Raw genomic sequence first — 17,805 nt, forward strand, 5'->3', positions numbered from 1 at the left:
AATTGTTGAGATTTTTTTAACAATGTGGAGCTTCTCGATAACGTCTTTTCCAGGAGTAGCAATATCCCCTTCAAAAATACGCAGCTGGGAGAATAACAGCGAGTGCCAACGTTCAATTCTGTACGTAATGTATTACAGTCAAGATTATAAAATATACGAATTAAATCTAATAACTCAATTTAGATTACAGTATCCTCTACAAGAGAATGAGTATTATAGAACGCCAACTTTAAGCAGCAAAGTTCAGCGGCCTGAAGTCTGTTCATACCATGGGTAGTCAGAACTGCATTGAATATTAATATGCCACGAATTGTAGTAACTCGCCCCAGCTAGTCACGGCCGTCTGAAGGGCAAGTGTGTTCGCATTGGCTGTAGAGTCGAAGGAAGAGGTACGATGGCCGGACAATGGAGCAAGCGAGCCAGGATGGGCGGGAAATGACACATAGCAATTGACCTGGTCCCTCTTTCTTTCGTTATTGACATTGTTTTATGGCTGGGGGTCATCTGAAAATTTGCGTTATGGAATTTAGTGTGATGGAAGTGTAACCCTGAAGAGGGTATTCCGTGGTTTCCCATTTTCATACCAGGCAAATGCTGAAGCTGTACCTTAATCAAGGCCACCGTTGCTTCCTTCTCATTCCTAGCCCTTTCTAATCCCATCGTCGCCATAAAACCCATCCGTGTCGTGCGACGTAAAGCAGATTGGAAAGAAAAGTAATAAATATTCTGGCTGTTTATAGACACTGAACAGTGGTACAACTAAGCTCTGATACACCAACAAGACTAAAAATCAATATGTACTTTTCTGGCTGTCTAGCCACTAAGGAAAGCTGTCTCCCATAATGTAATGCAACCATACCACCCACACCATTACCCCATAGAACCATACGACAGCATCTTTTTCCCAAACTTTCGGGCTACCGCCATATAGCACCATACGCCAAGGCGTTTGATGGTATAGGACCGTTTAAGTCTAAAGTCAAATGCCACCTAATCTAGAAAAAACGAAGAAAATTAAACTTCAAAGTGATGGGTGAATAAAAGCTCTTTCAACCGTGCAAGGATCAACTACACTCCCCCGTTCCAAAGAATCAAACCAACGGCCTCCGAGGGCAATGGTGAGTTCGTGGCATAAGATCTAAATATAACACTAAACTAACATAAAGGCATAAATGAACGAAGGAAAATTTAGGATGAATTCTTTTCCCGGCTAAATGACAAGCAAAGGAATAATAAAATAATAAATAATAAAAACAAAATATATAATGTCCGATGTACTAAAAAAAATTTGGAGATGCCACTCCTTTCATTGAGAATTGTTTAATAATTCATATTTGACCATTATTTCATTCGAAATACTGTAGTTAATTGTTCCTTACCTTTTTGATATGACAATGAGTACACCTATAGAATGATTAATTTGAATCCTTGTTAAGAACGGAAAAATTCTTGTAAATGCGACGGTTCTCATTACAAACTTTCTTCGCTATTCAAAGAAATACATTATCAATGCTAAAACTGGAGACAACTTGGAGTGGTCGCCTAACTAATTAATTATACTACTAAATGAATAAACAAAAGAATAAGCTAACACTAGGGGGCAAAATCACAACCATCACAATACAATTAGACAAATTTCGGGTTCAGAAATCGAACCCACATCACAATGAATCCGATGACAAATAACGAGACAGAACCCGTTTTGGGATTATACAAAAAACATTAAACACAACTCAAAGAGCATATTAAAAAATTATGTACACATACTTTAAAACAAAGTATTAGCAATTTACACATGCAACTGGCTGTACAACACAAAAATATAAACTTGTGTGTGACTAAACATCCATGGTCTGCCTTGAATTTTGAACCGGTGGTCTCCAGAATGCCCTATCTCAATTATTCATCAGGTGAACAAACCATTCAATACTGGCGTTCCAGTTATTTAATTTGTTTACACAAATAAACATGAACGAGTTAAAAAGAAATCCTTTAAATGTAATCAGCTTTATGCGAAACTCCAAGCGTTCAGTCTTGGTGGACAGGGTGGAACAATACTATTGTCAGTAACCCTTCTAACAAGGGAGTGCTAACACACTCTTTCTAAAAATCATAAACCACACCTAATAATGGGTGGCCGGAGCTCACTCCTTGTCAACAAACTCAAGGCGAGACAAACCGTCTTACTGGAAATACATAATAGTAAATAATATCATTTCAACTGATATCCTCTTCTCATATTCCATAGCTCCACTGGCTTATTAATTCTCTGCCCGCTTACAATTCTTTAATTCAATATCAAGTCACTATTCATCTTTTCAATTTCACGTCCATAGACTCAGAATATCCAGGTTCATATCCACCGACTCCATAGAAAATTTCAGCCTATGTTTTCTTACGGTTTGAACTTAGACAAAAATCAAGTACGGATTTAAACATATCCATAATTTTATTCTAATATTACAGAAAAGCATATACTTGTTGACATAAAAGGAAAACATTATGTAAAATTGGGAGGGCGTTCGTTCGTGTCCAGGCTTGTCACAACATACACAAATACTTAATACAGACATCTACCTATTCTCTTCATGCAAAATTACATTAAAACAAGAGTGCCTTCCTATCCTCATGGTTATTATTCCAATACTGAAATTTTGAAGACACTATCACCATGCATTACCAAAAATAAGTTGAATATTACATAAATCAAAAATATACATATTATAGTTTGAAATCATCAATAATACAAATCTATGTTTTGCCCTCCTAATCTAAAGCACTCTCAAACTGATATTTCATCGTTAAATCACGCACATGCATTACATTAAATTTATATTTTATAGGCCCAAAAGTTAAACCCGTATAACTGAATTTCCATTCCCATCTAGGTGAATATGTTTTTAACAATATGAAGAACACTCACAAGTCTCTCCTTAATTCAAGAATACATGTTTTTTACATTACTAACCTAATTTATGCGATCTACATATTACATAACCGTGCATTTTACTCAGATTTAAATTTTATGTACTCATCATGTCGAGAAAACCATGGTTCGGACCTCGGGAAGGCCCTTATCGTCGTTTAGCCTCTCATGGTGCTGACGTGGATCACAGGTTCGGATCCTCTTCTAGTCCTGCTGAGCACGTTTATAATCCCATGGTCCTCTTCTTCACTGTAACAAGTCTAATGACGTTGATATAAGCTGCGTCATTCACAAACACAAGTTTTCAAAACTGTAACACAGTTCTCGTGGTCACGTTATTCAAATACTTTCAATACTATCACTTGGACAAAGTTTTTCACACCGCGTTTTTGCAAAATGTATATTAGCACTCCCGAATACGGTAAAGGCCAGAACACCAGCGGACCGTGTGTCTGCCTTCAATCTTTTGCGTCGAGGGAATGTTTTCTCAACATGGCTGCCCCTTATATAATTTCAGCCCTACACGAACAATAGACGCCAATCAGTCCCCACCACATTTTTGCATATTAGTGGTTCTACGGGTTGTATGATATCGGCAATGCGCTCAAATTTGTGACTCAGACTTTTAAGTAAATTAGTTATGTGCGGAAAACGCATCGATTGGCGGTTCATTTAAAATTTATTATCAAAAATGATGCCTTTACAGGGATCCCCATCCGGAGACTGCGTACTTAGTTGGCGTGGGTACGCTACTAGTGCTTATATAATCCTATGGTGGCGTAATTTTTCACACGTAAAAATGTTATAAACAACTCGAATTTTGGCAGAGGTCTATTATGAAAACATATCACATGCCGAGGTTTCCCTTACTAATGATTATGCATATCTCGAAATCTTACAATACAAATCAAGATTGCACGTTGGTATTGCCGTGTTTCGGCCATTTTAGTGGGAGGAGTTATTAGTATAGGTTTTCTTTCCTTGTCATTTTTCATAGCTCTCTCTCTCTCTCTCTCTCTCTCTCTCTGGGGATTCTTCAAGCTATGATGGACTCGTGTTTTCACCACCGAGTCGGAGGAGTTGTACAAATTGATACAACCTAATCCAACTTTTCTGTAATATGGGCAAGGGAGCTTGATAAACGTTTTCACCGCCTAAATCAATTATTAAATAAATATGTATATGACCGATACAGTCACAGTACTGAACTATGTATTTACCTCTAGACACACTCTCTGATACTCTAACGACAGTAATAAAAAGTATTCTGGTTATCCTTAGGCCACTGAGGAGAAGTACCTGCCATAGTGTAAGAAAATGCACAATACGCAGCACCGAACGCTCCTATTTAGCTCTGGATACCCTCTCTGATACGCTCACAACAGTAAAAACCAATATGAATTGTTTTGGTTACCTAGAGGACTGAAAATGGCTACCAACCATAGTATATGGAACTGTATAATTTACAGCACCGAGATATGACATTTAGCCCTAGATACTCCCTCTGACATTCGTTCCACTTAAAAATAATTAATGTGCTCATTACAGTCTATTAAAAAGGGCTGGTCGCTCAAATGCGACCGCACATGAGGTTAAGCCAGGTGAGTACCTATCCGTAGTATTTATATCTGGACTGACTGCCGAGACACTGAAACTTTAGGGCACGTGCTTGTTATCTGTCCCAAGGGAGCACTGCAAAGGAGAAATCACCGTCACAGGGTTAGATTAGCTCTAGCTGCAGCATTAAGAGAAATGAAGTGGCAAGTTTAAGAAGAAGTTTACTGTGTGTCTTCTACAGGATCGAATAGAAGGGCTGACATCATTGCCATTCATCCAAGAAAACACACTGCTTTAGTGGTGGATTTTACTATCCGTTTGGAAAGAGACATTGAGCAGGCGGTTGAGTTCGACACAGAAACGAGAAATATTTATGAACCATGGCTCCCATATTTAAGCCAGGGAGACAGATTTATTAAAGAAATACATCGTCCGTCCTCCAATGAAGGTGACTATTCAGGTCCGGAATACAATCAGGTTACAATTTCAGTGGTGTTTAAAAACATCAAAAAGTGGAAATTTAATTGTTAATGCTGTTATTATTTTCTTTTTCCTAGGGCTAGTGGGGGAGGAATATTAATCATGTTCTCAGGTATAGATGGAAATGAATGATTTGTAGAGAGTCCGTCAATATCTGTATTACTACTTTTTTCTATTTCCCAGAATGAAACTTTCAAATTTTGTAGTAAGGTCGATGTCTGACTAGGGAGGGTGGCTCTTGCTGCGAAGAGCAAGGCCTGTGACAATCAACCGATCGATAGATATTTTATACGTTGCTGACAGGTAAGGCATGCACAGAACGTAGATAGCTTGCTTTTCTAGGTCCACATCCCCTGCCTGATTTGAGTCTATTTCAAAGCGAGTGGTGGGATCAAAGACCATTGCTATACTGTCTTTTCTGTTGATGGCTATGATGTCAGCCCTCCGATTATAGTCACCGGTAGAGATGAGTGAACCTCCTCGTGCACCTCTCATACACGCTGTCTCAAGGCTTGAGCAATCGACGTTCTTACACGGTGGTGGCGATTGTTGCGCATTAGTTCAGTGCTCCGGCAAAATCCAAGAGTTTTTGTCTCATTGCATCATATCCTACATGAAGATTGGTCCATTAAAGGATTGTTATTTGGTAGCAGGGGAGATCCTACGAAATACACCTGGAACATTTTGAAAGGATTAGGTATCCCTAGAAATACTACAACATTATAATAAGCATTACCAAAGATTCGTTAAGCATTCCGCACCACCACCTTTATGTTTCATAATAATAGTTAATCTAGGCCACTTTGTGTGATAATCCCCTATGAATGTGTTGCATTCAGTGAAGTATGAGTCCAAATAGTGTTTTTATTTGTTCATACGTCTACTAGCGTTTTACTGTAAAATTCAGGATCCTTGCGGTCACACACAGTACGTGTGCTAATGTTCTTGTGAATATATAAAACAATCAAGAAAAATAAATTTTTTGTGTTTGTCTAGAACCCGCTGAGGAGGGCTGGCCTCCCGAATGTAACCGCTCCGTGGAGCTCAGCAGAGAACAGCCCCGCGCTACTATCGTGAGTCCGGGTTTTCCTCGCCGCTACCCGGACAATGCGGAATGTGACACCCAGGTGACTGCTCCCCCAGGATACCGCCTTGTCTTGGACTTCGAAGAGTTCGTATTGGAAGAGGAGAGAGAGTAAGTACCCTATTAATACTGTATACGAGGGTGATTCAAAATACAAAGTAACTGCATCTTTCACTGCACAAATTAACATTCACGTACAATAACATACTTGGTACAGAATAATTTATTCATAGTTCCATTTGTTTTTAAGTGTACATGAAGGCAAATGTCAGAGTCAAGCGCATGACGTACATGTAAGACGGCTCACAAAACTTCAGTGTCATTTCCTATATTCCCAAGTGGATCAGTGATTCAAATCCAGAAGAGGTAATCAGTCTCTTGAAACACGCCATTCGGCATTCTTTGTCATATGATGTAGGTATGTAAAGGATCCATGGAGACACTGTCTGGTTCCGTGGTAAGCTGGTGGGCACGCTGTTCTTTGACCCAAGGAAAAGAAGATTACATTCCGGACCGGGACGATGATTTTAACCTGTATTGGTTATTTTCTCTGTCTCGGGGATTGTGTGCTTATACTGTATTCAGTATTAAATATTTCATCATAGGTGTTACCCCATTCATACAGATTTGCAAGTCACCCGTTGGTATCTATTCGAAGGACCTGCAACAAATATCTCCGGAGGCCGTATCTTCTTTTCATTATTATGATGATTATTATTGTAACTAAATTGATCAATAGGACGCCTGAGTCCTCCTCTGTGGTGTAGTGGTTAGTGTGATTAGCTGCCATCCCCGGAGGCCCAGATTCGATTCCCGGCCCTGCCAAGAAATTTGAAAAGTGGTACGAGGGCTGGAACGGAGTCCACTCAGCCTCGGGAGGTCAACTGAGTAGAGATGGGTTCGATTCCCATCTCAGCCATCCTGGAAGTGGTTTTCCATGGTTTTCCACTTCTCCTCCAGGCAAATGCCGGGATGGTATCCAACTTAAGGCCACGGCCGCTTCCTTCCCTCTTTCTTGTGTATCTCTTCCAATCTTCCCATCCCCCCGCAAGGCCCATGTTCAACATAGCAGGCGAGGCCGCCTGGGCGAGGTACTGGTCATCCTACCCAGTTGGATCCCCCAACCCAATGTCTCACGCTCCAGGACACTGCCCTTGAGGATGTTGAGGTGGGATCCTTCGCTGAGTCCGAGGAAGAAAACAACCCTGAAGGGTAAGCAGATAAATAAAGCAAGAAAGTACTCCCGATAGAATTATGATTTCTCTAATAATAATAATAATAATAATAATAGTGTTATTTGCTTTACGTCCCACTAACTAATTTTGCGGTTTTCGGAGACGCCGTGTTGCCGAAATTTAGTTCCGCAGGAGTACTGTTACGTGCCAGTAAGTCTACTGACACGAGGCTGGCGTATTTGAGCACCTTCAAGTACTACCGGACTGAGCCAGGATCGAACCTGCCAAGTTACGGTCAGAAAGTCAGCGCCTCAACCGTCTGAGCCACTCAGTCCGGCAAGCATGATTTCGCTGCTATATGGTAGAGTAAAACAGACATCGAATTTCATACACAGGCAGACAAAGAGGAGCCACTCAAATCACTTGCACAAGATAGCTGAAGTTATGCTATTATCATTATTACAACCAATAAAACCCGTTGCAAAGAAAAATACAACTGTTTCTAGAATGAACATTCCTGATCATTTATTTACATGAAGATTGAAAATACACGAACGATTGTAGGTTCTCCTGATGCAGAAAGAGGTATGGATCCTGTTTGAGCATTTATTCATTCCTTTCTCTTTTTCAGTTTGAATTTACTTTCCATAATATTATTGTGGATGTTATTGTTTCTTACGCCCGACTAACTACTTCGACGGTTTACGGAGACGCCGAGGTGCCGGAATTTTGTCCTGCAGGAGTTATTTTACATGCCAGTAAATCTACTGACATGAGACAGAGTATTTAAGCGCCTTCAAATACCACCAGACTGAGCTAGGATCGAACCTGCCGAGTTGGGGACAGAAGGCCAGCACTTCATTCAAATTACCCACTACCGGTTCACTCCTTGACTGAATGATCAGCGTACTGGCTTTCGGTTCAGAGCACCCTGCGTTTGAATCCTGATCGGGTGATCTTAACTGCGTATGGTTAATAACAATGACTCGAGGAATGGGTGTTTATGTTCCTCTTGATTCAGGTCGTCATGTTCACACGGCATCATACTACCAAACACCACAGAAACCCTTCGCATACGATTGGTGTCAGGAAAGGGTATCCACCGTAAAACTCCACCAAATCCATGCCAAGTTCCTGCACCAGTAAATTGAGGAAAAGTCCAGGAAGAAGAAGAGTCACTTCTGGTTAAATATTCTTTCAAAGAAAGTTTGCGTTGTGAAGTTTACAGTATTTACGTTTTGATATTAATGTCTGTAGTTTTCCTGGTCGCGCAATCGAATAAAAAAGCTCTCAATTCTACATCTTTAACGGTAAAGAAATCTGCGGTTCTTCCCATTTTTGTTTACTTTCAGTGAAAAACACCGCTTTAAGATTTATTTAGCAAGCCACTCGGCAAGAGCTATCGAACGGCAAAACAATATTGTAAAATTTGGAACGGTACAAATCTAAAGATCGTTAACGTATGAAGGTTTAACCTTTCATTTATATTAATCGTTAGTAGTAGTAGTATAGGATCGGTGGTCAAGTAGATTTAAATCCGGCAGTGGTGGCTGGATTTCTGAAGAGCGTAACTATGTCCATTCGGCACTCCATGCCGAACGCAATGAGCGTGCAGAAGATCTATTGTGTCACAGGTGGTGCAACCCGAAAAATTTAAATCAACTCAGCAATAAGTCACCCAGTTCAGTTCTGTTTTCGCTGCCCTCTAGAAGAGTAAAACCAACATCGAAACTGGTGCACATACAGCTAAAATGGCATCAAATCAAAATCCTTTACGCGACAAAAATGTTGCGAAGTTTGGGCTGGGAAGAATTGGGAGAAAGAAGACGAACTGCTCGACTACGTGGTATGTTCCCAGCTGTCAGCGGAGAGATGGCGTGGAATGATATTAGTAGATGAATAAGTTAGAGTGGCGTCTTTACAAGTAGAAAAGATCAAAATATGAAGATAAAGTTGGAGTTCAAGAGGACAAATTGGGGCAAATATTCATTTATAGAAAGGGGAGTTAGGGATTGGAATAACTTACCAAGGGAGATGTTCAATAAATTTCCAATTTCTTTGAAATCATTTAAGGAAAGGCTAGGAAAGCAACAGATAGGGAATCTGCCTCCTGGGCGACTGCCCTAAATGTAGATCAGTATTGATTGATTGAATCGAGTTTAACGTCGCACTAATACACCGAAGGTTTCTGGTTGTCTCGTGAGCTCATAGGTTAGTCTAGAAGGAGCGTTTCTTGTCAGGCAGAGACCTTTCTTAATATACATGGCCTTCACTCTTTCTAGGGTAGCTAGGTTATCCTTTGATAGGTTTTCTCAGATAATGTCTAAGGCATATGTAATGATGGTGTCTGTTTTTACGTAGACCTTTTTCTCTTAGCAGCAAGTACGTTTCTGGGAACGCTGCCATCTGTTGAATATATTTCGAAGTATTCTTCCGTGATCAGCAAAGTGTCCACTCTCTGGCTTGACAGGTAGTATTCAAACATGGCTCCATCCAATGACATTACTATGAATGAAAATCACATAATTATATCAGAATATTAATGAAAGTGCTAGTCGCATAGCAACCTGCTAAGTACAGAATGTATTGCGGGTTAGGGTAATCCGTCGCCTGCAATGATTGGAGTGATCATTTAATGATTTGATTCTATGATTTCTGAAGGTTGGCTGAACTTAAAGACCTATCAATGTCTCATGATTCACCGGCAGGTAATTCCGGAGAGAATATCTAAAATTAAAATAAAGCAAATCGGTCCGGTAGAACGAGCGGACGGATTTTCCAAAGCTGTTTGTAGTTAATTCTTTTAACACATAGATTATTATTATTATTATTATTATTATTATTATTATTATTATTATTATTATTATTATTATTATTATTATTATTATTATTATTATGTATGATTTCCTTAACCGTTTTAAAAATTCAAAAGGACATAGATTCTACAACCTTACGAGCTAAACCTAGCAGTGTAAATTTACAAAAAAAAAAGGGTAATTAACGTTTTCTGGGTTGGATGCAAGGTTTCTTTACAATAGGGTTATCACGTTATGTTTTCTCACCTTCAGTCCTTGTACTTAGCTAGCGAGGGTTGTTTTAGACGTACTGGTGATAGAGACCTTAGACCGGTTGGCACGTTCGAGTGGATGCACAGCAAGCTGGATGGCTGGTAATGTTCAGGCAATACCCATGTATGTGAGAACTTGGTCTTAGGGCTGAAGCATAATGTTTCATTTAATTATGGTAATATCTTCCTCCCTTTTAATGTCTTGCATGTATGTTTCGGGAGTGTATCATTCGAAATCCTCTTCTTTTTAATTAATGCGACTTGTTTTCTCAATTGCTTTCTCCATGTTTTGACCTTCTAATATACCTTTCGCTGCTCCAAGATTGTATGGGTTTATACTGTGTACCATTGTGCATTCATGCCGCCTTAGGATTTGTTGCGGAGTGTTCTTAATTCAAATTTTTACTCGGTTTGTTTCCGAACGCTCCCTTTGATTGACTGACACTTTTGGTTTAATTAATCAATATTTTAATATTTCTAAATTAATCTCTTGCTCACACAAGTACAGTGGGACTAACTCATGTGCAATCGGTTACTTAACCCCAGTATTTTGATTTTATGTATATTTTCAAGGTATTTTATTTGCAATCACTTCCCCCTTTATATTGATACGTTACGTTTTTTTTTTAATATTTATGTAATATAGTATTGGAATCATAATGATTGGTCACCCGATAGTAGAGGAATAGGCTCCATATGATTAGGAATATTCCCCCTAAGCAGGTTTTCTTACTTTCTTCTTCCTCTGTGAACTGTTTTCTTTTTTAAACATTTTTCGCCTTCATTCCTAGTACAATATTTCTCGCATTGCATTTTTGAAGATTAACTCTATCTTCAGGGTAAGATGCCCTTTGATCACTACATTTTTCAAGCTGTAATTGCATTTGTTTCCGTTTATTGATGCTTGTTACTGTTCCCCATGCCACAACAACCCTGATGGTCCTTGGCCTGCCGTGCGGCCACTGCTCAGCTCAAAGGCCTGCTGATTACGAGTTTCCGCATTGTCAGCGTGACGAATCCTCTCGGCCGTTATACTTGACTTTCTAGACCGCAACCACCCTCTCAACGTCAGATAGCTCCTCAATCATAATCACGTAGCCCTCAGATCCGGGTAAGAGGATTTTTAAAGTAGTTCTAGTATCGTAGGGTGGATTAATTGCGTATGTATTAAATAGAGATTTATAATCAGGATTTATACACTGGCGGAAAAATAGAATAAGGAATGTAGAATACGGAAATTTCGGCAATATATTCTTCGAGGTAACATATTTAATTGATTAAAGGTTACAAGACTACAGGTTAATATAAGCTACGCGCGAGCAAAGCCATGGCAAATGCGCCATGCTGGTCCATTAACAACCGGTATAACCGCCTGACTGTTGAATGCAGGTATGCAAACTGCGTGCATTGTATCGCACATGTGTGATGTCAGCTTGAGGGATGAAGTTCCATGCCTGTTGCATTTGGTCGGTCAATACGGGGACGGTTAATGCCGGTTGTGGATGACGCTAGAGTTGTCGTCCAATGATGTCTCTTACCTGCTCGATTGGGGACAGATCGGGGGATCGAGCAGGCCAAGGCAACATGTCGACACTGTAGAGCACGTCGGGTTACAACAGCGGCATGTGGGCGTGCATTATCCTGTTGAAAAATACATCCGAGAATGCTTTTCATGAATGGTAGCACAACAGGTCGAATCACCAGACGTACGTACACATCTGCGATCAAGGTGAGTGGAATAACCACGAGAGTGCTCCTGCTGTCGTAGGAAATTACTCCCCAGACCAGAACTCCCGGTGTAGGTCCAATGTGTCGACGCCGCAGACAGGTGGAATGCAAGCGCTCACCTGGCCTCCTTCCAACCAACACACGGCCACCAATGGCACCAAAGAAGAACCGGCTTTCTTCGGAAAACACAACGGACCTTCGCTCCATCTTCCAATGAGCTCTCGCTTGACATCCCTGAAGTCGCAGACGGCGGTGGTTTGGGGTAAGTGGAATGCACGCTGCAGGGCGTCTGCCTCGGAGCTGTCCTAGGTAACCGATTTCGAATAGTTCCTTGCGTCACTGTGGTGCCAACTGCCGCTCGAATTGCTACTGCAGACGCAGTCCATTGCACCACAGCCATACGCCGAATACGGTGGTCTTCCCTCTCGGTGGTGCCACGGGGACGTCCGGAGTCCGGTCTTCTTGCGAGCGTACCTTCTCGTAACCAGTGCTGCCAACACGCATGCACAGTGGGGATATTCCTTCCAAGTCATCCTGCAATAGTGCGGAAGGAAAATCCACGTTCACGTAGCCCTATTATACGGCCTCGTTCAATCGCAGTGAGCTGTTGTAAAGGCATTCTTGACCCACAGTGCTAAACCAGAAACACGCGAAAACGGAAAGACGACATTTCCAACATTTGCTATGAGGTAAGAGTTTAGTTTCTTATACTAGCCTATATATGCAGGTTTACAGATTCAAGAAGCGAAGACAGGGTACAGGCCGTCTATGGCCAGGTAGGTGTGAGCGGTGTGTGAGTGGTCAGGTTTTATACGGAAAACCTCGTAGTTAGTGAGGCTGCAGTTTGAACACTCTATCAACGACTGTTTTCGTAACGTCATTACTTCACATAATTGCTTCCGTCACACTATTTTGAGACTAGAGACGCACAGAGAAATACGACCATTACGTTCACCAAGTGTTAGGCCGATTGTACATGGACGTCAGGAAGATGAATATCAGGCAAGCCGCAGTGGTTTTCTTTCCTTCTTTCTTTCTTTCTTTCTTTCTTTCTTTCTTTATCCATTTACCCTCCAGGGTTGGTTTTACCCTCGAACTCAGCGAGGGATCCAATCTCTACCGCCTCAAGTGTAGTGTCCTGGAGCGTGAGACTTTGGGTCGGGGATACAACTGGGAAGGAGGACCAGTACCTCGCCCAGGCGGCCTCACCAGCTATGATGAACAGAGGCCTTGTGGGGATGGGAAGATTGGAAAATATGTGCAAGTAAGAGGGAAGGAAGCGAACTTGGCATTCAGTTAGGTACCATCCGGGTATTTGCCTGGAGGAAAAGTGGGAATCCACGGAGAACCACTTCGAGGATGACTGAGGAGGGAATTGAACCCGTCTCTACTCAGTTGACCTCCAGAGACTGAGTGGACCCCGTTCCAGCCCTTGTACCATGTTTCTAATTTCATGGCAAAGCTGGAAATCGAGCCCGGACATCCAGGGATAACAGCTAATCACACTAACAAGTACAACACCGAGGAGTACTGATTGTTTACTTTTTATTTTGTTTCATTTGTAGTTTTTCCTAGTGGTTTAAGGTCGCACTGTCACATCGAAGTTTTTCCGCGACGGAGAGATGGGAAAGGAATAGGATTGGGAAGGAAGCAGCCGAGGCCTTGATTAAGGTACAGCCTCAGCATTTACTTGGTGCGAATATGGGAAATCACATCGATCCATCTTCAGGCTTGCCGGCGGTGGGATTTGAACCTACTATCTCCCGAATGCAAGGAAGGTCGCAGATACGCGACCCTAACCGCATGACCAGCTTGCTCAGTCATAGTTGATTTAGGACTCGGCAAGACTTTCACTCACCGTATACTCCGAGAAAGAGCATCCATAAAAACTTTGTTTGGTACAAGCGTTAGAAGTACACTGACTGACAGAGCAAATGCAACACCAAGAAGGAGTGGTTCGAAAGGGATGAAAGTTGGGGGAAAAAGAGAGACGGCACGGACGAATAATTGATGTTTATTTCAAACCGATATGCAAGTTACACAATGCGCACGGCATCGACTCAGTAGGATGTAGGACCACCGCGAGCGGCGATGCACGCAGAAACACGTCGAGGTACAGAGTCAATAAGAGTGCGGATGGTGTCCTGAGGGATGGTTCTCCATTCTCTGTCAACCATTTGCCACAGTTGGTCGTCCGTACGAGGCTGGGGCAGAGTTTGCAAACGGCGTCCAATGAGATCCCACACGTGTTCGATTGGTGAGAGATCCGGAGAGTACGCTGGCCACGGAAGCATCTGTACACCACGTAGAGCCTGTTGGGAGATGCGAGCAGTGTGTGGGCGGGCATTATCCTGCTGAAACAGAGCATTGGGCAGCCCCTGAAGGTACGGGAGTGCCACCGGCCGCAGCACATGCTGCACGTAGCGGTGGGCATTTAACGTGCCTTGAATACGCACTAGAGGTGACGTGGAATCATACGCAATAGCATCCCAAACCATGATGCCGCGTTGTCTAGCGGTAGGGCGCTCTACAGTTACTGCCGGATTTGACCTTTCTCCACGCCGACGCCACACTCGTCTGCGGTGACTATCACTGACAGAACAGAAGCGTGACTCATCGGAGAACACGACGTTCCGCCATTCCCTCATCCAAGTCGCTCTAGCACGGCACCATGCCAGGCGTGCACGTCTATGCTGTGGAGTCAATGGTAGTCTTCTGAGCGGACGCCGGGAGTGCAGGCCTCCTTCAGCCAATCGACGGGAAATTGTTCTGGTCGATATTGGAACAGCCAGGGTGTCTTGCACATGCTGAAGAATGGCGGTTGACGTGGCGTGCGGGGCTGCCACCGCTTGGCGGCGGATGCGCCGATCCTCGCGTGCTGACGTCACTCGGGCTGCGCCTGGACCCCTCGCACGTGCCACATGTCCCTGCGCCAACCATCTTCGCCACAGGCGCTGCACCGTGGACACATCCCTATGGGTATCGGCTGCGATTTGACGAAGCGACCAACCTGCCCTTCTCAGCCCGATCACCATACCCCTCGTAATGTCGTCTGTCTGCTGGAAATGCCTCCGTTGACGGCGGCCTGGCATTCTTAGCTATACACGTGTCCTGTGGCACACGACAACACATTCTACAATGACTGTCGGCTGAGAAATCACGGTACGAAGTGGGCCATTCGCCAACGCCGTGTCCCATTTATCGTTCGCTACGTGCGCAGCACAGCGGCGCATTTCACATCATGAGCATACCTCAGTGACGTCAGTCTACCCTGCAATTGGCATAAAGTTCTGACCACTCCTTCTTGGTGTTGCATTTGCTCTGTCAGTCAGTGTAAATGACCGGGCGAGTTGGCCGTGCGTGTAGAGGCGCGCGGCTGTGAGCTTGCATCCGGGAGATAGTAGGTTCGAATCCCACTATCGGCAGCCCTGAAAATGGTTTTCCGTGGTTTCCCATTTTCACACCACGCAAATGCTGGGGCTGTACCTTAATTAAGGCCACGGCCGCTTCCTTCCAACTCTTAGGTCTTTCCTACCCCATCGTCGCCATAAGACCTATCTGTGTCGGTGCGACGTAAAGCCCCTAGCAAAAAAAAAAAATAGAAATGAAACCAGAATTACCTATTGCAGTGCATTAGTACATTGTCTCCAACAGCTGCCGTGTCAAGTGTTTTTGTACTTATTATTAAAATTAAGTACGAACCATGGCGGGACACACTAAACTTATCGACCTATTCATTAAGGTATAATATAGGTGTAGATGGAGTCTCCGTGGCTCAGACGGCAGCGCATCGGCCTCTCACCGCTGGATACCGTGGTTCAAATCCCGGTCACTCCTTGTGACATTTGTGCTGGACAAAGCGAAGGCGGGACAGGTTTTTCTCCGGGTACTCCGGTTTTCCCTATCATCTTTCATTCCAGCAACACTCTCCATTCTCATTTCATAGCATCTATCAGTCATTAATAAAATCACTTTGGGAGTGGCGACCCCATCGTACTAATAGCCTATATATGATTCATTCATTTCATTCCTGACCCGGTCAATGACTTGAAAACAGGTTGTAGGTTTTCATTTGCATAGGTGTAGATAGTACCGTAGTTAATTTACTCCACCTTCGTTTCAAAAATTTAGCTTGCAGACAAGCTTATGAATCTTCACCACAGAAGTCCAAATCAGCGGCTGTGTTTATGGTGCTAGAGCAAACAGTAGTTCTTTCTACCACAGACAGAATACTCGTATTTAGGGTAACTGTGCGTGACGATATGATGCCACAACGTTACTGTTATGTTCATGACAAAAGTTTAGCTGCCTCTTTTCCTTATCTTACTTTGTGTACCATACCTCCACGACCCATGTACAATCACGGATTGCCACTTCGCCAGATTACACTACTGTCGACATATATTCCCATTAACTGTTAAAATTCAGGCTAAGCATGCTCATTTAATGGCCGTACCCTCGACATCGCCAACACGTATATTATATTACAAACAGTAAAGCCCCCTGCATGAGAAGATACAACGGGCTGTAAGGTAAAAAAAAAAAGCAATTTATTTCAGTGAAAACCGAAAATATGGAAGTGGTTGTAGGTTCCTCTGATTCATAAAGAGGTGAGAAGCTTTCTTCCATTCTATTTTCTCAATTTTAAAATAATAAACATCGCTCATGGACTACAATAGTGGCACAACTAAATAAAATATAGTCCTGAAATAAATGAGTTTAAAGTTTCTGACGGACCGCAGACAATAATAAAATGATTGCGCAACGGGATGCGCTACGTGACTGCCGAGCTCCAGGTGGAAAATGAGAAGCACTAGTATTGCAGCTAATGTAAACAACAAAGCAGAAAATGCAAAAGCGGCACTTCTGCCAGTGTTTATTTACTTATTTATTTATTTATTTATTTATTTATTTATTTATTTATTTATTTATTTATTTATTTATTTATTTATTTATTTATTTGTTTATTTATTTATTTATTTATTTATTTATTTATTTATTTATTTATTTATTTATTTATTTATTTATGTCTTTCTGTACATGGCGGGGCTCAGGCTATGAAGCCTGCTATTATGACAAACCATTTAATTATGCACCTGCATTAACATAATATACTGAACATTACAACTACTTAAAATTAGTGGTGGAATATTGAACTACAAGATAAACCGCTGTCGCTGCTGGAAGAAAGTCTGATCCTGGAGTGTGCATTAACTCCGTATTCGTATTATTTTGTTTTGTGCCCCTATTGCAGCCCACGAGCGGCATGATTTATGACATTTTTGGCATATCTTGGCTCCTTAAACTTTCGTTGTATACATCATACCTGTGAGCGTTTACTTTTGTTTAGGTCACCAGTCTATATATTCCTATGATTTAATCATGTGCGGACCTTTTAATTTCAGTGTCTACCTCTACCGCTCTTACCCGTGCACATCCCTTAAAAATGATCTGAACAATGCCTGGGTGTCTGGGATATGATATGTCCTAACAATTTATCTATTCTTCTGGTCAAATTTCACCAAATCGTTGTTCTTTAATCAACTCGACACTGTACCTCGAAGCTTGCGATTCGATCTACCCATCTAACTTTCAGCATTTTCCTGTAACACCACATTTCAAGAGTTACTTTTCTACCTCTTTCTACAATATCTAATATCCGTACTACACTTTTATCGTATACTTTCTATACGTTATTTAGTATATTTCTAATGGCATATACCTATGCTTGCAGTGCGCTAACGTCTTTTATTTAGAAAGGCCCTCTTTCCTTGTGGTGGTCTACATT

At 42.1% G+C, this 17,805-nt stretch overlaps 1 protein-coding gene across 1 annotated transcript in view; it reads left to right on the top strand.

Moving 5' to 3' along the window:
* The window catches only part of LOC136874512 (uncharacterized), a 799,993-nt gene that overhangs the window by 298,607 nt on the left and 483,581 nt on the right, over nt 1-17,805 (top strand). The window contains exon 6 of the mRNA XM_068227822.1: nt 5,960-6,158. Coding sequence (XP_068083923.1) covers nt 5,960-6,158 — 199 coding nt within the window. The remainder of the gene's footprint in view (nt 1-5,959; nt 6,159-17,805) is intronic.

This window comes from Anabrus simplex, chromosome 5 (assembly GCF_040414725.1).
Source record: "Anabrus simplex isolate iqAnaSimp1 chromosome 5, ASM4041472v1, whole genome shotgun sequence".
In the NCBI taxonomy this organism is placed as follows: Eukaryota; Metazoa; Arthropoda; class Insecta; order Orthoptera; family Tettigoniidae; genus Anabrus; species Anabrus simplex.